The 17,241-nt window shown below is 41.1% G+C and overlaps 1 protein-coding gene across 2 annotated transcripts in view; it reads left to right on the forward strand.

Moving 5' to 3' along the window:
- Nucleotides 1-17,241, forward strand: part of NCOA2 (nuclear receptor coactivator 2) — a 1,980,807-nt gene that overhangs the window by 1,071,269 nt on the left and 892,297 nt on the right. For both annotated transcript variants that reach the window (XM_044067155.1, XM_044067157.1), the window contains exon 12: nt 11,196-12,480. In XM_044067155.1, the coding sequence (XP_043923090.1) occupies nt 11,196-12,480 (1,285 nt within the window). The remainder of the gene's footprint in view (nt 1-11,195; nt 12,481-17,241) is intronic.

Consider the following 17,241-nt stretch of genomic DNA (forward strand, 5'->3'; position numbering starts at 1 on the left):
TCTAAAATGAAAAAACTAAAAACCAAACATATTTCCCTGATTTCCTAGAATCAAGCATCAGATTGGCAGGCCTTTCCCAAGGCCTTTTCATTGCCTTTATGGTTTTGTGCCAGACTTCGTCTCTTCCTATTTCTTCACCTGCCTTTCCTTCTTCTACTCCTTTGAAGAGGACCTCTGAGGATATTTCCTCAGATGAGGAGGAATCATCAGGGGATGGACTCCCTTGCTTACTCCACACAAATCACCCTGCTTACTCCACACAAATCACCCCCCCCCCCTTGGGTGTTATGCCTCCCCAGAGGAGAAATCTAATGGTACAGATTCCCCTGGGAAGGATATTTCCTTTGGGGAAACCATTTTGAAGATAAAAGACTTCAAGTGGGACTGCAGCCAAGTGTCTGACATATAGAAGAGGTACTATGACCTCCTCCAGATGGACTCTCCTAATCCATCTGCCATTCTCCCTGTCCTGTCGGCCTTCTTAGATGCTTTCACAGTCGCTTCTAAATGCCCAGACTCCCAGCCTGCAGCTCCCAAATGTCCAGACAGATTTTATAAGGTGCCTGAGGACTCCAAATTCCTCTTTAAAGCACCTTCTGCAGACCCAGCTACTGTATCAGTTGCAGCAGATAGAGTCCAAACTATTGCATTCCACCTGTTTGCTTCCCTCGGATAAAGAAAGTAAGTCATGGAGAGACTGGGGGAAACAAGTGTATACTTTTGCTACCTTGGCCTTCAGGGCAATTGATTATCAGACACACATGACCAAATACTTCTTGGCTTTTTTATCAGATGCAGGGAAACTCCTTTCTGGGCTCCCTGATTCACCCAACAAGGCTAAGCTCTCCTCCATTCTAAATTCCTTTGCCTAGGTTACTAGGCACTCATGCAGTTATGATGCCGTGGAGGCCTCAGCCAGGGCAGCTGCTTCTGGATCTGTTCTGAGGAGGTATTCATGGATCAAGCCGCAACCCTTGCCTGATGATATTATTGACATTAAAGCCAAGCTAATGGATGCCCTTCTGGACAACAAAGCCTTGTTTGGCACTGCAGCTGCAGAACTTTTTTAAAATTCTTCAAATAAAGGGCAAGGAGCTCCGGGATCTAAAGCACATCTTTATCTCATCTGTTCCCAGATTCCAGTGGAATTATTCTGTCAAAGCCACCTTTCTTAGAAAGGCAGCTAGGGCTCCTTCCACCAAAGGTAAGAGGGATTCCAGGAAAGGAAACAAATCCCTTCCAAGTCTGCTTCCTCCACGCCCTCTCAAAAACAGCATTTACTGCCCAAGCCAGGTAGTCTGTGACTACCTGCCTCCAGATCCATCTACTCCCTTGTGTCTTTGCCTCTCTTTCTCTCCCAGTTTGGAATCGGACAGCCAAGGACTCTTGGGTCCTTTCTGACATCCAGCAAGAATATTTCATGGTGTGGGAAACTCCTCCTTCCTTCAGGGGCATCCCACAACCACCAAAAAAAACAACTGGAATTCTTTCTACAGGTCATTTCCTGTCTTTTATTCCAGGGAAGAATTCAGGAAGTACCACCTTCTCACGTGGGGAAAGGATTTTAGTACAGGATGCTTTTGGTCCCCAGGAAGGATGGCTCCTGAAAACCCATTCTGGACCTTTCCCATCTAAATATCTTTCTGAAATCCCCACCCTTCTCCCACTAATTCTTCCTCAGGCCTTCATGTTGTCATTAGACATCTTCATATCCCCATTCACCAACTGTTCAGGATATTTCTTTGCTTTTTTATTGCTTCCTCACGTTTTCAGTTCTGTGCTTTGCCTTTTGGTTAGTCTACGACACCAAGGGTCTTCACAAAATGTTTAGCTCCTGTCATAGCTTACTGCAGACTACAGGGTGTACAGATTTTTTCATACCTAGATGACCTTTTTTCCTCCAGGCGCCATCCCCAGGCATCCTTCTGGAGAGTCAAATCTTTCCTTCACGATGTGCTATTGGAAAGTCTAGGATTCACAATCATCTTTCAGAAATCTACTCTGACCTCTTCCCAAGACCATGTTTTTCTTGGGTGCAGGATTCAGGCAGAGAAGATGCTAGCCTTTTTAGTTTCAGAAAAGGTCTTGTCCCTTACTTCCTATTTTTACCTTTTACCACTTGAATCTCTGACTGCCATGGACTTCCTACACCTCCTGAGGTGCGTGGCCTCAATGATTCCCATGCTTCCTGTAGCCAAGCTGTATATGAGAAAATTCCAGTTGTTCTTGAGAATGGTTTGGAGGCAACACTCCCACCCTGTAGACATTGTCATTCCTCTCCTGTCCTGTTTGAAAAGGGAGTTACATTGGTGGATTCTTCAGATTTCAAGGAACCCAGGCCTACCTTTACAACCACTTCTTCCCACTCAGGATCTGTACACGGCTGCGTCAGATACAGGGTGGGATGCAACACTGGAATCCTGGAAGGTCAGAGATATTTCGTCTCCAGCACAAAAAAGGAACACATCAACATAAAAGATGCGAGTGCCTCTATTTTTACCCTCAAAATCTTAAATGCCCAGGGGTTCTAAGGTTGTTTACAGACAACACCACACCCCTCTGGTATGTCAACAAACGGGGGGGGGGGTCCTATGTCCTGTGCAGACTGGCGTTACAGGCCTGGGAGCTAGCCTTACAAAGTCATGTCTGTCTTCAAGCTGTTTACATTCCTTCAACTCAGAATGTGGTGGCAGACACACTCAGCAAGTCTATGACTCAATCCCACAATGGATGTTGAACAGGGATGTGTTTCTGGATCTGGCCCATTCATGGAGTACACCTCAGCTAGATCTCTTTGCCTCCCCCATGAACAGACAATTTCATAAATTTTGTGCCAGGATCCCCCATTCTTTGGCAAGGAAGGTAGGCGCTCTATCCTTTTCTTGGAATGGGGATGTTTCTGTATGCATTGCCCTCCTTCCCACTTCTCCAGAAGGTCCTGCTGAAAATTCGGCAGGCACAACCAGAAATCTTGTTGGTGATTCCTTTTGGCCAAGACAGCATTGGTTCCCCCTCATCCTGCATTTAGCCAAGTGCAATCACCCCAGGTTTTACCCCACAGGATGGACTTGCTCATACAGGACAAGGGAACTCTAGTGCATCCGCAGATTTCAACTCTAAACCCGACCCTGTAGGTGATAATTTTAATCCCCTTGAGACACCTTTACTCTGAGGACGTGCTTCAAGTTCTGCAGGAGACCAGAAACCCCATTACTAGGAAATCCTACATTTCCAAATGGAAGAGGTTTTCCATCTGGTGTCTCAAAAATAATTTGCAACCACTGTTATTAGAGGCCCCAGTTCATAGGTTGGTACTGGGCTATCTGCCTGAAGGCATATATTAGCCCAGCCACATTATGCGGTATTCACCGCCCCTTTAGTAGTTCCGTAGACCCTTGTACTAGCAGCTAGTACCCTTGGCCCCTGTCTAGTAGTGCTGTTGGTGGTGTTGTTTTGTACTAATCTTTGTGAATTGATGTAGTGGGCTGTCTTACTCTTCAGTTAAAGATCATCTTTCTTTTATCTCTGCATGTTTACCTATGTTTCCACCTTTAGCTTTCAGATTGGAAGTTAAACCATTCCTAAAAGGCGCTCTACACATTTAAACCACCAAGGAAACCAGTTCCGCCTCCTTGAGCTCTCAGTTTTTTTTTAGAGAAACCCACCTTGGCCCCATTTCATCCAGCAAATTCCTCTTCCCTGCAACATTTTACATGGAAAACTGTTGTTCTTGTGGCAGTTACTTCTGCCAGAAGGATCTCTGAGTTACAAGCCTTAATGTCTACCTCTCCCTTCAGTCTTTCACAGGTTTAGGTTTTCTCTTCGCATGAATCCCTCCTTTATGCCCAAGGTGGTTAATGAGTTATATCTCAATCAGTCTGTCAACCTTCCAACCTTTTTTTCTTTCTCCACAATCCTCCAGTGAGAGGATTCTATGCACTTTAGATGTGCACAAGCAACTCGGATACTACCTGAACAAAACTAAATCCATCCGTAAGTCTGAACGCCTGTTTATCTCCTGTCACCCAAGGTCCTTGGGTCAGCCTGTTTCTCAGCAAACTGTTTCCTCTTGGATTTCTAATGCCATTTCTACATGTTGCTTAGCCAATGGAAAGTCTTTCTTTGCCTGTGAGGGCACATTCCGCTAGGGCAGTGTCTTCTTCTGGGGCCTTCTTTAAAGGATAGGACACTTGCTCTATCCTGGAGACAGCTACCTGGTCTTTTGTTCATACTTTCACCAAACACTGTAAGCTAGATGTCATTTCCAGGTCCATGGCTGGGTTTGCCAGAGATATTCTGCATGGGTTTGTAGTAAGTGCTTCTGCTTCTCTGCCTAGTTCTTCGTCTGCATGAGCTTTGGCGCGCTGTCCCTCATGTTTTGAATACTGCAGCATATGAATAGAAGGACATAGAATAGTTGTGTAAAATCTTACCACAACCATAGATGTTCTTCACTTCTATATGCTGCAGTATTACTCACCTCCTGCCTTCCCCATGATGCTTGCCTGGTCCTTGGCTGCATGTTTCCTCACCTGTATCAGGCTGGAGCTTTGCGGCATTCACTTCTGAGGTTGGTACATGTTGATGCCCGCTTTATACCCGACATCTTTTTATGGCTGACATACACTAACTGATGTGCAGCATCGCATGTACCTTACAGTAGCATTGTATAGCATATGTCATGGATAGAAGTAAGTCAAAAACAAGAAGAGATAGCTAGGTGCACAAGACCCAGGATAAACAAAGTGCCCAATCCTGTTAGGCACACTGGTGCCAGGACTGGAAAAGATGACAGTATAGAATCCTCAAAACATGAAAACAGCACTACAACAGGGGAAATGGGCCCCCCTTGTTGTAGAAAGAAGTAGTAGTCCACAAAATCACCAAAGATGAGTCATAAAGACAAATAAAGTGGAATATTGAGGATAAGAAATAAATTATGTATTGTTACTACTATGTAAAAAGCCCAGAATTTTCAGACACAAGATATACAAAACGATTTAGAGAAATTAGAGGAAAGGAAAATACTTCCTCAAAAAAAATGTCAGAAGCTTCAAATGACAAGTTCATTAATGTAATGGATCTGTGAAAAACAGTATATAGATCAAGAAACCTTGATCTGTTTGGAAAAAGAAGCGTCTGAGGAAGTGCGAAAATATAAACAACAAAACCAAGAGATATTTGAAAAGTATAAAAAAAATAAGGACATGGGAAAGAAGAGATTTGATATGGTGCAATATTTATGCAAAGGAGAAAGCCAAATTAATCAATGTAAAGAAACTAGTCCCAAAGATATTTGAAGAGAAATACAGGCAAAGGTATCCGGATATGGATCAAAAAAAATAGCATCACAAAGATGGAAAGTAGAAAAAAAGAAGATCAGTAAAGCAGAAGTTAAAAAAAAATAGAAGTTGAAGTTATGGAGTGCCTGCGAAGTGAAGGATTTGACATAGAAGGTCTTACACAGGTTACATCACAGCAGGATGGAGCGAGTCCCCAAAGCAGGGAGAAACAGGAAGATCGGGAAACATCTGAAGAAGAAATTTGGACATGAGAAAGAAAAAGAGATTTAATATGGTGTAATATTTATGCAAAGGAGAAAGTAAAATTTACCAATACAGACAAAGGAATCCGGATATGGAAAACTTTACAATACAAAAAATAAGAAGACAAAGAGGAACAATAGAAAAGAGATTAGCAATGGAGAAGTTAAAAAAGTAGAAACTGAGGTTATGGAGTACCTGCGAAGTGAAGGATTTAGTGTAGAAAATCTAATTCAGAAAGCACCACAACATGACAGAGTGATGGATGCCCAAATTAAGGGGAAACCAGTGGAACAGGAACCAATTAGTCAGGTGCCATATGAAGATAATTTGGAGCTTTGCACAGGAAACCAGTATAAATGTTCACTTAAAGCTAGACAGCCAGGGAAGGAACAAGAAACTGTGGAAATGGATGCAGTCAATTTTGAGGTGTGTTAGGCCAGTGAGTTCCCATATGATAGAGCAGTGGACGGCACAGGTTGAAATTGATGAGACTGTGTTACAGGAAGATGCTATAGAACCTTCTATAGAATGCCCACAGGAATTAGAAAACAAGGGATGTGCCCTCAGTTTGGAAGAAAATGAGCTAGGAGAAGAATTGCTTGATTTAATAGACATGGACAGATATATCAAGATCAATGAAAGAAATAGACTGCAGAAGGTTAACAAAACCCAAAAAGTCAGAAGTCTGATAAAACGAACACAATAATTAGGACTGTTCATAGAGATCCATGCACTATAACAGTAAACAGGATATATTACTGTGCAGGTAAATTAATAACTGATAAATTTCTACCACAAGAACACAGGGAAGTGAGGGAAAGGAAGGGGAGAAATTGAATACCATCATGGAAATGTCGAATAGAGAAAATTATAAAGCAATTAAGACAAGAAGTGTCACTGTTGGACTATAGTATCAGAATCTATCATGCACTATCGCAAATAAACTAAAAATGTCAGCACAGGCAGAAAAACTTAGAAGACACAAAAATCAGTATAAAGAAAAAGTGCAAAATAAGCAATTTATTGATTACCCAAAAAGGTTTTGTACAGAACTGGGAAATATGGTAAAAGGAGCTGAAAGACCATCAAACAAAGAAAAAATAGATACATTTTGGAGAAGTATCTATGAAGATCCTGTCGAATATAACAAAGATGCAAAATGGATAGAAGAACTAAAGAATAAGTTTAAAGTTACAGGCTATGAAATGAGATGAAGTAACAGCTAGAGAGATTGAAACAAAGTTAAGAAAAGCCTGTAATTGGAAAACCTCAGGCCCAGATGCAGTACCTAACTTCTGGTTAACAGTATTAACATCTTTGCATGACAATTTAGCCATGAGTAAGAATTATTTATATGCGCACCTGAACAGACACCAACCTGACTAACAACAGGAAAAACAGACACCAACCTGGCTAACAACAGGAAAAACAATGCTCCAGCTTAAGAGTGAACCTGCAAGCTGTCCCAAAAATTATAGACCAATAACTTGCCTTCCAACGATGTATAAAACTATACATGGGAATTGATGCCGACAGAGTTTATAGTCATTTTGAAGAAAACTCGATTATGGCAGTAGAACAGAAGGGAAATAAAAGAAAGTCATACGGAACCATTTGTTGTTAAATAAAGTCATAGTGGAGAACTGTAAAAAGGGGAAGAATCTAAGTATGGTATGGATTGACTACAAAAAAGCATTTGAATAGTATTCCTCATTCATGAATAAGCGTGCTTAAAAATGTGTAAAGTAAGTACACCCCACACTGATTGACTACATTACAGTGACCATGAAACAGTGGCATACCACTTTGCAATTAAGCCATGATAAAGGACAAATTGTTATCCCAGGAATAAAAATTCAAAGGGGGATATTCCAGGGTGACTCTGTCACCATTACTATTCTGCCTTGCGCTTTATCCATTAAGCTGTTTACTCAACATCTTAGGTCATGGCTATAATCTGGCTCCTAGAAAACAACCAAGTGCAAAGACTTCTGACCTTCTCTTTGTCGATTATTTAAAACTGTATAGCTCATCAGAAGAGGAAGTGAAACCACAACTGCAAGTTGTCAAAAGTTTGTCAGGTGATATAAGAATGTCATTTGGTCTTGATAAATGTGCAAAAGCAACCTTTAAAGCAGGAAAACTGCAACACCAGGAAAATATCAGTTTAGGACAAGAATGTGATATAAAAGAACTTGAGCAAGAAGGAGTGTATAAATATTTGGGAATTGATGAAGGATCAACACTAAAATATGAACAAATGATAATAAAACTTAGTAAGGAGTACTTAAGACTTAAAAGCACTGACATCTAGGAATAAAATCCAAGCTTTAAACCAATTTGCTCTTCCTGTCCTAACTTACAGTTTTGGAGTGACTGACTGGCCCCAAAACGTGTTGGATGAATTAGATAGGAAAACAAGAAGGATGCTTCGTGCTCACCAAATGATTTATAAAATATCATTGCATACCAAGATTATATATTCCCCGTTCCAAAGGAGGGATGGGCCTCTTTGAAATTGATTATATGTACAGATCTGCAATTGTGGGACTTTACACGTATCTGCTGACCTCACAAGACCCAAACGTAGTGAAAGTTTTGAAACATGAGGAGAATAAATCTAAGATGACTTCTCTGCTTAATCTAGCAGAAGCTTATCAGCGTCAAGCAGGAATGGAAATCAAACCAGAAGTAGGTAAAAATCAGGCAGCAACTGAATGTGCCAAAAGAACAAAAGAAAGAATATAAGGTGAAGGATCAGATGAGAAGGCAAGAAATGTGGAAAAAGCATAAATATAGTTGCAAGAATAGAAAACTTCTGTAAGAACCTCATGTTGATCAGGAACGAACACAGGAATGGAAAAGGAGAAGCAAATTCAAACCAAGAGATGAAAGGTTAATATTGGTGGCCCAAGATAGTGGACTGCGTACACAGTGGTTTATAAAATCCATTGAACATATGGGAAAAACAGACAAATGTAGGTTTTGTAAAACCGAATTGGAAATAGTTGCACACCTCATTGCTGTTTGCGACATACTAATACCAGAAGGACTGTATACTGAAAGGCATAGTAATGTGGCAAGACTGTTGCACTGGGGATTGTGCAAACATTATGGTAGTGAAGTGGCTGAAAAACACTGGAAACGTGATCCACAAAGCATCATAGAAAATGAGGAAGTCTGCATCACATGGGCTCATCCATTACCAACAGTTCAAAAGATAGATGCTAGAAAACCGGATATAGTAGTCCAAGAAAAGAAGACAAGAGTAGCATTGGTCATTGAAATTGCCACACCCAGTGACTACAGTGTCTTGTGTACAGAGAGACACAAAGTCATAAAATATCAGGGTCTGCAGACAGAAACAAGAACAATGTGAAAGAAAGATACCCAGACAGTCCCAATAGTAGTAGGAGTAACAGGTCTTATAAAAAAAAGAATTTACAGTCGTGTTTAGATACGTTACCACTACATGTAACTCCATATGAACTGCAGAAGGAGTCATTACTGGGCACATTGCGGGTGCTCTGATTAGACCTACTGGCTGACATCAAAGATTGAAACAATACTAATTTCATGAACTTTAATCATATTTTGACTTTGACTGCAGTGGTGGTGCTGCGGTAGTGTTGTCGCCTCACAGTTAGACATTACCCTTCGATTCTCAGTTAGGGCGTCTTCTGTGTGGCGACATGCGTGAATGGGCGTTCCTTCATTGAAGGTTGTGCATTAGGCCCGGCAAGCCAGTACGTAAAAATCTACTGCCAATCATTAGTGGACCGGAGTTTCCGCTGTGGCGACCCCTAACCGGGAAAAGCCGAAAGACACAAATCATATTTTGACTTAGGAATGGGGTCCATTCTCTTCATGGTATTAGAAATTCAAAAGACTTGGAGAAATTAAAAAAAAAAATAGCATTAAGTCTTTTGTATACCGGCTGGACATACGAGTCAGCCAGAGGGGGACTCCCTCATGTTATGAATACTGCAGCATATAGAAAAGGAGGACATCTATGGTTATGGTAAGATTTTCCACAACTATTCTTTTCTTTTAAAAAGGAACAAAATGTTAAGACTTAAAGTAGAACTATAGATTTAGAAAAAAACGTGCTGCAGCAGGTTTTATACACAACTTTACTCTACCTACTGTTTAAAATTGCATGGTTTCTAAACTTAACTTTGGTGTTGGTGAATTTGTTCAGTTATGTCTTTCTCCATCAGGATTCAAACTATTCCAGAATGCATTAATTAAAAGGGTATATGTAAACATTACAGCTTTCTGTGAGAGGAAGAGTTGTAATGTTTGGACTACATTTTGGCACAAAGCTCCAGTCGTAATAACCAGGGTTCTATGACTATATGCCTTTTTTTCCTGTCTCTTTCAGTTTCTTGTGTTTCTTCAGTAATTAAACATTATTTTACATTTTGTTTATTGTAGGTTTGTTTAATATACTGGTACCATGCTTTCATTATCATTTTAACTACTGCCCTGAATTTTAGTAGTGTTTTGAATAGGTTTATGTTTCATGTATTTGGAACTGTGGGATATTTTACAGTATTAATGGGCAGTTGTGCTGTAGCTCATTTGTAGCTAAAATCTTGTGTTTTTCGGATGCTCAGCCATTTTTCTAGTGTCCTGATGTGTTGCATTTCTCATTTTGTCCTTGATATAATGCATGTTTGATAAAAGATTCAGACTGATTAGGAGGGAAGGGTATAGGGATATGTATTAATGTCAGGCGGTGTGGTAGCCTGCAAACATTTTTTTTTTTTATGTTCACTAGATCTTGCCCAATAGCTTCCTTTCCTTTGCACAATTTACGCATTTGCCTCTTGGGTGGAGGAGAGCAATATTCAGGTTCCCTCAGCCCAGGTGAGAGCCCTTTTGACGGATTAATTCCCTGTCATGAGAACTTAATCAATGCATTCACTCCACTGGAGAGGAAAGAGCTGGGCAGTAGGGAACAAGCCAGTCTGCCATACCCTGGTTGACTCCTTGTCCCCATGAACTCCTACTCCCTGAAAGATTTCAGTAGAGCTCTGCTAGTGTTGCCAGTTCCAAGGAGCATATATGCATTTCTGTGTGCACTTAGCCTGGCCACTTGGCAATGCATGTTGTGCAGACTTGAACTTCATGTATCCTCCAGGATAACAAAATCAGTTACAGCCACTCACTGCCATCCTCCCTGCCCCCCTCTCCTTCTAGTGCTCATGCCACTAGCTGAACATGGGTTGTTTGGGTCTCGGTAAGGGTTTCTTCCCTCTGCACCATGGAAGTCGGCAAGGCTGCAGAGCTCTTTTTAAAAACAAAAAAAAAATGTTTTTTTTCATACACTGGTTAATGTGAGAAGGAAGATGTAGATTTAATAAGAAACTAAAACCAGTGGCGCAAACAATGAAGATGGAGGGGAAGGAATTGTAAGACCAAGGATTCTACAGCATGAGTAAACATAACCAGATCTTGTTTTAATTATTGATTGTCATTTGTGCATATGTCATTTCTCTAGTCATTTAAGCTGTGTTGTGTTAGTTCCCAGGAGAAATGCCTGCACTGTGTTTAGAATTCTTTGGCCATAGTTCAATTTATTGAGCCATTAGAGGGCACTGCTAGTAAGTATCACTATCCTTTTTTTTTTTTTTTTTTTTGCAGAGATCCCAGAGAACCAAGTTTGTGTGGAACAAACCAAGATCTGGGTGGTCAAACAATGATCAAGCCGGTTAATCCTGTCTCTTGTAACATCCCAGCCAGCCAGGTTTTATCTTCTGGGAATCCAGGTCAAGATATGAATGTAAACAGCAATATGAACTTTGCAGTGAATGGCCCAAAGGAGCAAGGAGTAATGGGACCGATATCAAACAGCAGGCCATTTGGTTCAGGAGGAACGAATGCAGCAAGCATGCAAGCAGCCATTTCTCAGGGTAGTAACTATGCACTCAAGATGAGCAGTCCCTCACAAGGCAGCCCTGGGATGAACCCAGGCCATCAGAGCTCCATGCTGTCCCCTAGGCATTGTATGAGCCCTGTAATGGTGGGCAGCCCTCGATTCCCATCCAGTCAGTTCTCTCCTGCAGGATCCTTAAATTCACCAGGTGGAGTTTGCAGTAGTACAGGAAATAGCCATAGTTATACCAACACTTCTCTTAATGCACTTCAGGCCCTCAGTGAAGGTCACGGGGTCCCTCATGTGACATCTTTGGCTTCACCTGACCCAAAAATGGGCAGTGTACAGAATTCTCCTGTAAATGTGAATACTTCTCAATTAGCTAAAATGAGCAGTACTGACTCAAAAGATTCATTTGGAATGTTGTTGGAGCATGTTCAACCTGAAAGTACAGCAAGCCAAGTGGGGAGCAGCTGCCATTCTGTAGAACAGAAAGATAACTGTGATAACCTAAATCATTTCAGCACTGTTGAGAGATCTGAGGGCCAGAATAGACTGCATGATGGCAAAAGCCACACAAAGCTGTTGCAGCTACTCACTACAAAATCGGAGCAGATGGATCCTTCATCAATGGCAAACACCATGGGGGACCCCAACAGCAAAGACTCTTCAGGAGTGGTGTCAGCAGCAGTGACATCCTCTTCAGGACATGCAAATTCCCTCAAGGAAAAGCATAAAATTTTGCACAGACTTCTACAGGATAGCACTTCCCCTCTGGACTTGGCCAAACTTACAGCGGAGGCCACTGGCAAAGAACTTAATCAGGAATCTAGCAGTACAGCTGGTTCTGATATACCAATAAAACAGGAGCCAGCAAGCCCTAAAAAGAAAGATAATGCACTACTTCGCTATTTATTGGATAAGAATGATACTGAAGAAATTGGTTTATCAGAACTTACTAAACAAGAGCGGTTGGACAGTAAGGTTAACTTTGCCACTAGCACAAAGCTGAAAACGTTAAAGGAGGAGTCAAGCTATGATTCAAATGACCAGGTGAGATGTAAAGTATTTGTTTACTCATTACTGTATTTTAAAAGTCTATTTGGTTTGTTGCGTTTAAAGTATTTTTTGCAAAGCACAGATTGTTTTACTTGTTTTCTTTACCTCATTTTTGTAGACCTACCTTATATTTTTTTCAGTTGCTCTCATTGTATTTAAAGTGCTTTGGCAAAGTAAAGCTTTTTTGATTTTCTTAATTTATATAGACCTACCATACATTTTTTTACTTGCTTTCTGTTTCATGTGCTTGTTGGGTATCCTGAGTATTTCCATCTTGAAGAGTGACTGTTTGTAAAAGCTTGTTGATGCATGAGTAATGTTTAGGAACCAGCATAAGGGAACTGGTTCATCTTAGTAAAGTGGCAAATTTTGAGTAAGCAGTATTATGTTGCATTCTGGTAGCCCTTTCTGTCCCAGAAGCTACATCAGGTCATAGTTGTACACAATTGTCATTGCCTTTACCCCCCATAGCAATGATTTTCATCTTGGTTTAGATGTTGATAAATGCCCATACTATTTTCCAGTATCAGAAGTGTCTTAGTGTTACCTTTTTGACTAACTGACAGAGTCAGTGGCAGGCAATATATTTAGGAAACATCATTGTTGTAGTCATAAAATAGGTTAAAATGTGTAATATTCTGTTAACACGTGCACATACAAACATACTTAACAGCAGTTGCTTTATTTTCCCCAAGTTATTTTTCAGGTCACTTGATTGTTACAACATTTTGTCTTCAGGGACTTTGCATGTGGTTAAAGCTGCTAATGTTTAACACACGCACAAATATCAGCTGTTGCTTTTCTGTTTTACAAGTTACAAGCAGCGATTACCTGTTTACTAGATACAAGAGGAAGGGGGCAGGTATGGGGATGTCCTGATTTACTGATGGGGGTACAGTGAGGTAAAGTTTTCGCTAAATCTGTCAGCCAGCAAGTTTGCTATATCTACGGCATTTGTGTATGTGGTATCCTTGAGCACCAGATCTGGGTGCTTTCTTTGAGGTTGCGGACATATGTGAAGAAGGCCTTATGATCGTCTATAGTAGATGTGGCCAATTTGGACTCGAAGTTTGCTTTAGAGGATTTCACTAGTCCTCTTATTTGCTTGTTCAGGCTGAGACATTGCTTCCAATTGGGCACCTGCGCCTTCTTGGTCTTGGACAGCAGTTTTTTTTCCTTTTGTTATAGAGTTTATTTATTGCAGATGTCCAACAGACAGGTTTACTCTTCCTTCCGGAGGATGATTTAGCCCTGCTTGTATAGTGCTTTGGTGTAGTTTTGGATATTGGTGGCAGTTCCTACTGAAGGGGAGGAAGTGTGTGAAGCTGTTTATACCTCAGGAGGCTGTAATCAGCTTTTGAGAAGTTTTTATGTCTGATCCTAGCTAGTGGGGGGGGGGGGGGGGTGATGGTGACTTTGAAAGTGATTGCTTTGTGGTCAGATCTTTCCAGGCCGTATGATACTATAAGGATGCTGCAGTGGTTACTCATGTTGGTTAATACCAAGACCAGGACATTATCACCTCTTGTGGGGGTATCGACTAGCTGTTCCAAGGCATTTGCATTGACAGAATCAAGAAATCTCTCGGAAATTTGTGTTCTGGCATAAGTAGTTCTTCCGGTCTATGTTTGGGAAGTTAGTCACCCAGGATCAGGGTAAAGGGTTGAATCTTGATAGATTCAAACAGGTCCAAATAAGCAGATTGGGCATCCTGAGTCAGATTTGGGGGCTAGTAGCTAGCTATGATTTGAATAGGCAGGGTTGTCAATTGTTAACTGCACCTGGAGTGTCTCCTGTGCGTCATACTGTTTGACCAGCCTGGAAGTATGTATCTCAGTGTTTTGCTGTTGTTTTTTTTTTAACATGCAAAGTGTATATGTATATATTTATGTATATTTTTAGCTTGCCAAATGGTCTAAGGTTTTTATATTTCCAGCCATGTAATATATTGTCGTGGATAAAATCACAGACTTAATAATCTACTTAATAATCTGGTTAAATAAGAGGCACCACATCATTATTAATGTTGTTTAAAGTACATAAGGGTTGTATTATTATGACAGCTACTGAGTAGGGCAGGACTAACACGAATGTCACACTGATGAGGGAGGGGATGTGAATTTAACATGTATACCAATAACACTTTGTTTTGTACTGCTGTGGTGGTGCTGCGGTAGCATTTGTGTCTCACAAGTAAAACTCTCAGCTAGAGCATCTTCTGTGTGGAGACATGCGTGAATGGGTCTATCTTCGTTAAAGGTTGTGCGTCAGGGCTGGCAACTTGGCACGTAAAAAAAAATCTACTGCCAATCATTAGCGGACCAGAGTTCCGCTGTGGCGGCCCTTAACCGGGAAAAGCCGAAAAACAACAACAACAACCAATAACACTTTGTTTTACACCACAATAAATCACTCCCTTGCCTGATAAGTGTGTGTATATAGATTTATATATATTACACATACATATATGTGTGTGTGTGTGTGTATATATATATATATATATATATATATATATATATATATATATATGTGTGTGTGTGTATATATATATATATATATATATATATATATATAAAGCTTGTGAGGAAACTATTACTCTGTTATTTTTGTTATACTTGGATTACTTGTCTTTGTCCTTAAAGGATTTTCGACTGGAAACAAACTGCCTACCCTGCTTGAATTACTTTTGAATACTTAGTAATTCTGTACAATATTTCAAATGATATATATTTGTATTATTTGTATTACTTTTTGACTTAGGATGAGTTTAAGTTCGCTATTTCTACTACCATTATCAGATCTGATTAATATACAGTGATTAGATATGTATGGATTGAAAATCTTCCACACAAGTTTCTTACACTGTTTTCTTTAATGTGTATTGAAACTCCATCTCCTTTAGCTTTACTGCCCACAGTTTAGGGTCTGAATGTATGACAGGATGAGTAACCAATTAAGGCTGGGGTGCTCTCTGCAACTTTGAACCAGGTTTCTGTGACTGCACAGATGTCAGCATTTTCCAGGGTTAGGAATGCTTGCAATGAGTGCAGTTTCATGTTTAGACTCCTAGCGTTTAGCAGCATGACCTTTAATGTGTGTTTTGTTGAAATTTTTATATGTTGTTAGTTTTAACCTCATCACTTTTCCTAAAAAAACGCATTATAGGGGAGGCAAGAGCCTTTGCCAGAAGCCTGAGGCCCAGGTGAGACAGATCCAGGCCATCTCTGGCAAAGCATCATGGTCTATTGATCATATCCCAGGCTGTCAGATACTGGATCCCCCTGGAATGACACCAGAAATGAAGCCAGTTGTTAGTCAATCATTTTCTGTTTGCATTGAGGCATCATTCTGTGTGACAGCAGAATGCTGCTTAAGGCTAGAGACATACCTGCCTGGGACACATAATCAGCGACCTCAATCATGTCTCTCTTCATATAGTTCAGAGAGGTACGTCTCAAGCCATTCATGACAACATGGACTATGACAGAGTCATTACAGTACCTGTTGTTGAAAGACCTTGGTGCGTATGTGATATGGCGGATTCTGGCACGTAACAAACAACTAACTGTGACTTTCTCCTTATCCAGCCTGGTGAGAGGCACATCTGTGTGTCTCACACTGGAGTCTCTTATGACTAATATGTTGGCTTATGGTGAAGCCTTAGTGGCTCTGAGGCACAGGTGTGTGGACCATGCGTGGTATGTGATGTGGAGGGCTGTGGAGATCACGTGTGTTTTTGCCTCGGAGGTCTCCTTTGTTTGGGTATGTTTATGTGGAGGTCCTCCGCATATGTAGGTGTGTGTTGTGTAGGTGTGAGTGTTGTTTGAGGTGTAGTGATTGTGTTGACAACCTTTTTGGTGCCAGATATACTGGCTTGAGGTGGAGAGAGCTTGGACTCTAGCTTCCTAATGTAATTGCATCTCTCACAAATTGTGTTCCTAGGTGGTAGTAGTAGATGGTTGCCCGTGTACATGAGGCAGTTGTTACACTGTCTCAGGATGCACATATCAGCCAGACTGGCAGGAGAAACTGTAGGAAATTGTCCAGGGGCGGCTCGTGGCATAGGGCTGCCGGACTGCAGCCCCCTCAAAAATAAAAAAAGAAAGAAAGAAAAATGAAAAATAAAAAAAAATTATTTTTTCAAAATTCGCGGACTACTGTCGGTCTATGCGCATGCTCAAGGCAGTCCGGCCATCCCCATAGGGGGACACAAGGAGACGTCTGTGCACTTTTACAGTGCACAGACCCGCCAGGATTATGGGTCGCGTCCGGACTGCAAGAGGAGCAGCAGGGACTCGGGACAGAGCATTAGGGATCTCGTCGGCGTCGGGATGGAGCATTGGGATTGCGCGGGAAGGATGTACGTTAGCTGGATGTATTCAGGTAAGGTGCCTTTTAATTTACAATGTTTATTTGTATGGAGTTTGTGCTTTTTAATTTACAATGTTTATTTGTGTGTGTATGGTGCTTGTGCTTTACTGGAGTTTGTGTATGGTGCTTGTGCTTTACTGGAGTGTTTGTGTATTGTGCTTTTTAATTTACAATGTTTATTTGTGTGTGTGTGTGTGTGTGTGTGTGTGTGTGTGTGTGTGTGTGTGTGTGTGTGTGTGTGTGTGTGTGTGTGTGTGTGTGTGTGTGTGTGTGTGTGAAAATGCCCCAGGTGCTTATGGTGGTGTGGTAGGGAATGCCTCAGGCTTGAACCCTGTACCCTGTATGCAGGTCTTAAAGACTTGAGTTCCCTACCCACCACCATTT

This window comes from Protopterus annectens, chromosome 3.part1 (assembly GCF_019279795.1).
Source record: "Protopterus annectens isolate FY-2018-M chromosome 3.part1, PAN1.0, whole genome shotgun sequence".
In the NCBI taxonomy this organism is placed as follows: domain Eukaryota; kingdom Metazoa; phylum Chordata; order Ceratodontiformes; family Protopteridae; genus Protopterus; species Protopterus annectens.